The sequence below is a fragment of the Marmota marmota genome, unplaced genomic scaffold (assembly GCF_001458135.2).
Source record: "Marmota marmota marmota unplaced genomic scaffold, marMar, whole genome shotgun sequence".
Classification (NCBI taxonomy): domain Eukaryota; kingdom Metazoa; phylum Chordata; class Mammalia; order Rodentia; family Sciuridae; genus Marmota; species Marmota marmota.
In genome coordinates, this window is record NW_026005558.1 from 1 (window position 1) to 1994 (window position 1994).

Genomic DNA, 1994 nt, shown 5'->3' on the forward strand with positions numbered 1-1994 from the left:
CACTGCGGCGGGGGTCCTGGGGCAGCACAGCGGTGGGGCCCAGGCCTGCGTGCATCTGGACACGGTGTCCCTCCAGGTGCGACGCTCACCTGCAGGAAGGGGACGAAGTCTTCCTGCACCAGGTAGTTGCAGCCGGGGTTCATGAGCAGGTGGACGAATTTGGCGGCTTCATCGTGGCAGTTTTGGAGGATCCTGGGGACACGAGGAGGTCTGAGCCACCCTCCTGCCCCAGACGCGGGGGTGGGTGGACAGAGTACAGATGAGCGAGGAGGCTGGGGTGGACAGGAGGCCAGGCCATGGATGCGCACCTGTGAATGACCCAGCTCCAGGGGATGGCTACTGGGGACGAGGACCCAGGGACCCTGCCCCCTCTGTGCCCCCCCTGGCCGGGACTCACTTTCTCCACATGGCCACGAACTTGTGGACGGACACTGAGCCTGTGCGCTCCCCGCCGGCTCCATAGAAGAGAGGCCCCTTCCAGTACAGTGGGCAGCCGCAGGCCTGAGGGACAGAGGGAGCGGTCAGCGGGCCCTGGACACACGGCACACACTTGAGCAGAGAGGGAGGGCGCTGCTGCAGACCACGCAGCCCTCGGCCCCCAGGGAGCAGGGAGAGCTGCCCTTGTCCTGTCGCAGGGCGACCGCCAGCCCTGGGGGTGGGAGGGGTGGCGCTGGCTCTGGTGCTCGGTGCACAGTACCCCACAGCACACAGCACTGGGTGCCCAGAGGCCCAGCAGCACACGCAGAAGAGCCCCACCTTCGGCTGACTGCCCCAACCCAACAAGACCAGCAACCACACACTTCAAACCCGGGGCTGCAACAGGGCCAGCCACAGCAGGGCACAGCACAGTGGGAGGCCACCTCAGGCTCAGGTCCCGCCTCGCAGCCGCAGGAGGGCCGCAGGGCCACAGCACGTCCACGGAGGTCTCCACACGGCCAACCCAGCACCGGGGGCCTGAGACCAGGGAGCCCTGCGTTCTCCCAGGACAAGCAGAACCGCAGTGGGCCGGCTGGGCTCCGGCAGGGCGCTTGGCCAGCGTGGCGGGCCCTGGGTCCCCCTCTCAGCACCCCGTAAAGATAAGGAAACAGAGAACAAAGGTCTTGTGTCCACTGCAACTGAAACGGTAGAGATCACAAACGAGAAAACACACCAGGTCTAAGGGGCCCGCGGCGCCAGCCATGCGGCCACGGAGCCCACGCAGGGTGGTCGCGTGTCCAGCAGGCTGGCCTTCGGGGAAGCTGGGCTGGCATGATGGCCCTCTTGCCCAAAGCCGCCTGGGCACAGAAACCGCCCCCAGCAGTAGAAAGGCCCCAGGACGCCGGACAGCCCCACCAGGCACCGAGGAAGGGGCCACACCAGGTTCCTCCCGGTTCCGAGCACCGAGACCCGAGGTCCCCGCCTGTCAAGGACCCCAGCCTGCGAGAGTGCAGCCACCTCACCAGGACAAAGGGCAAAACACCTCCAAAAATGGCTTCTGTACAGAACGCGGAACAGGAACCCAGAAGGTGGGGGACACCCTCATCCTGGAAAAGGGAGCTGAGGTCGGCAGGGGTGCCCCCGGGTTCCCGGGTTGACCCTCACCCCGGTGCTGGTGTGGAGGGGGCTCTGGGAGGGCTGACTCCCAGGTGCAGCCCATGATGGGGACGAGGGTCCTCACCAGAGATGCCGCAGTCCGGCTGCAGCAAAATAACCGGGGGGTGACGAGCAACTTGTGTACGTTGATACAGCAGGAGAGGGAGCCCTTTATTGCAGGACAGGAGCGGTATTTATACATTCCACACAGCTTATCTAATTAGCATAAACTAGATACAGCAGTCAACCAATCAGGAATCTCCACACTTAATGGCTCGCTGGTGTTACTTCTCAAACCACTCCCTCTGGCATTTTGCCAGGCGCCATCCAGACTTGTTTACAGACTCTAACATTCCCCTGGCAAAATGCCAGGTGTTATTTTGACTTGTTTACAGATTCTAACACAGAGAGACCCGAGAGCC

General features: G+C 63.5%; 1 protein-coding gene across 1 annotated transcript; it reads right to left on the reverse strand.

The window, feature by feature from the left end:
* Positions 1-6: 6 nt before the first annotated feature.
* Positions 7-1059, reverse strand: LOC107135309 (the record flags this gene model as incomplete). The annotated part of the gene is made up of 2 exons (XM_048797564.1): positions 7-308; positions 398-1059. Coding segments are annotated over 2 exons (964 nt in total), but the record flags the coding sequence as incomplete, so codon positions are not given.
* Positions 1060-1994: the final 935 nt, after the last annotated feature.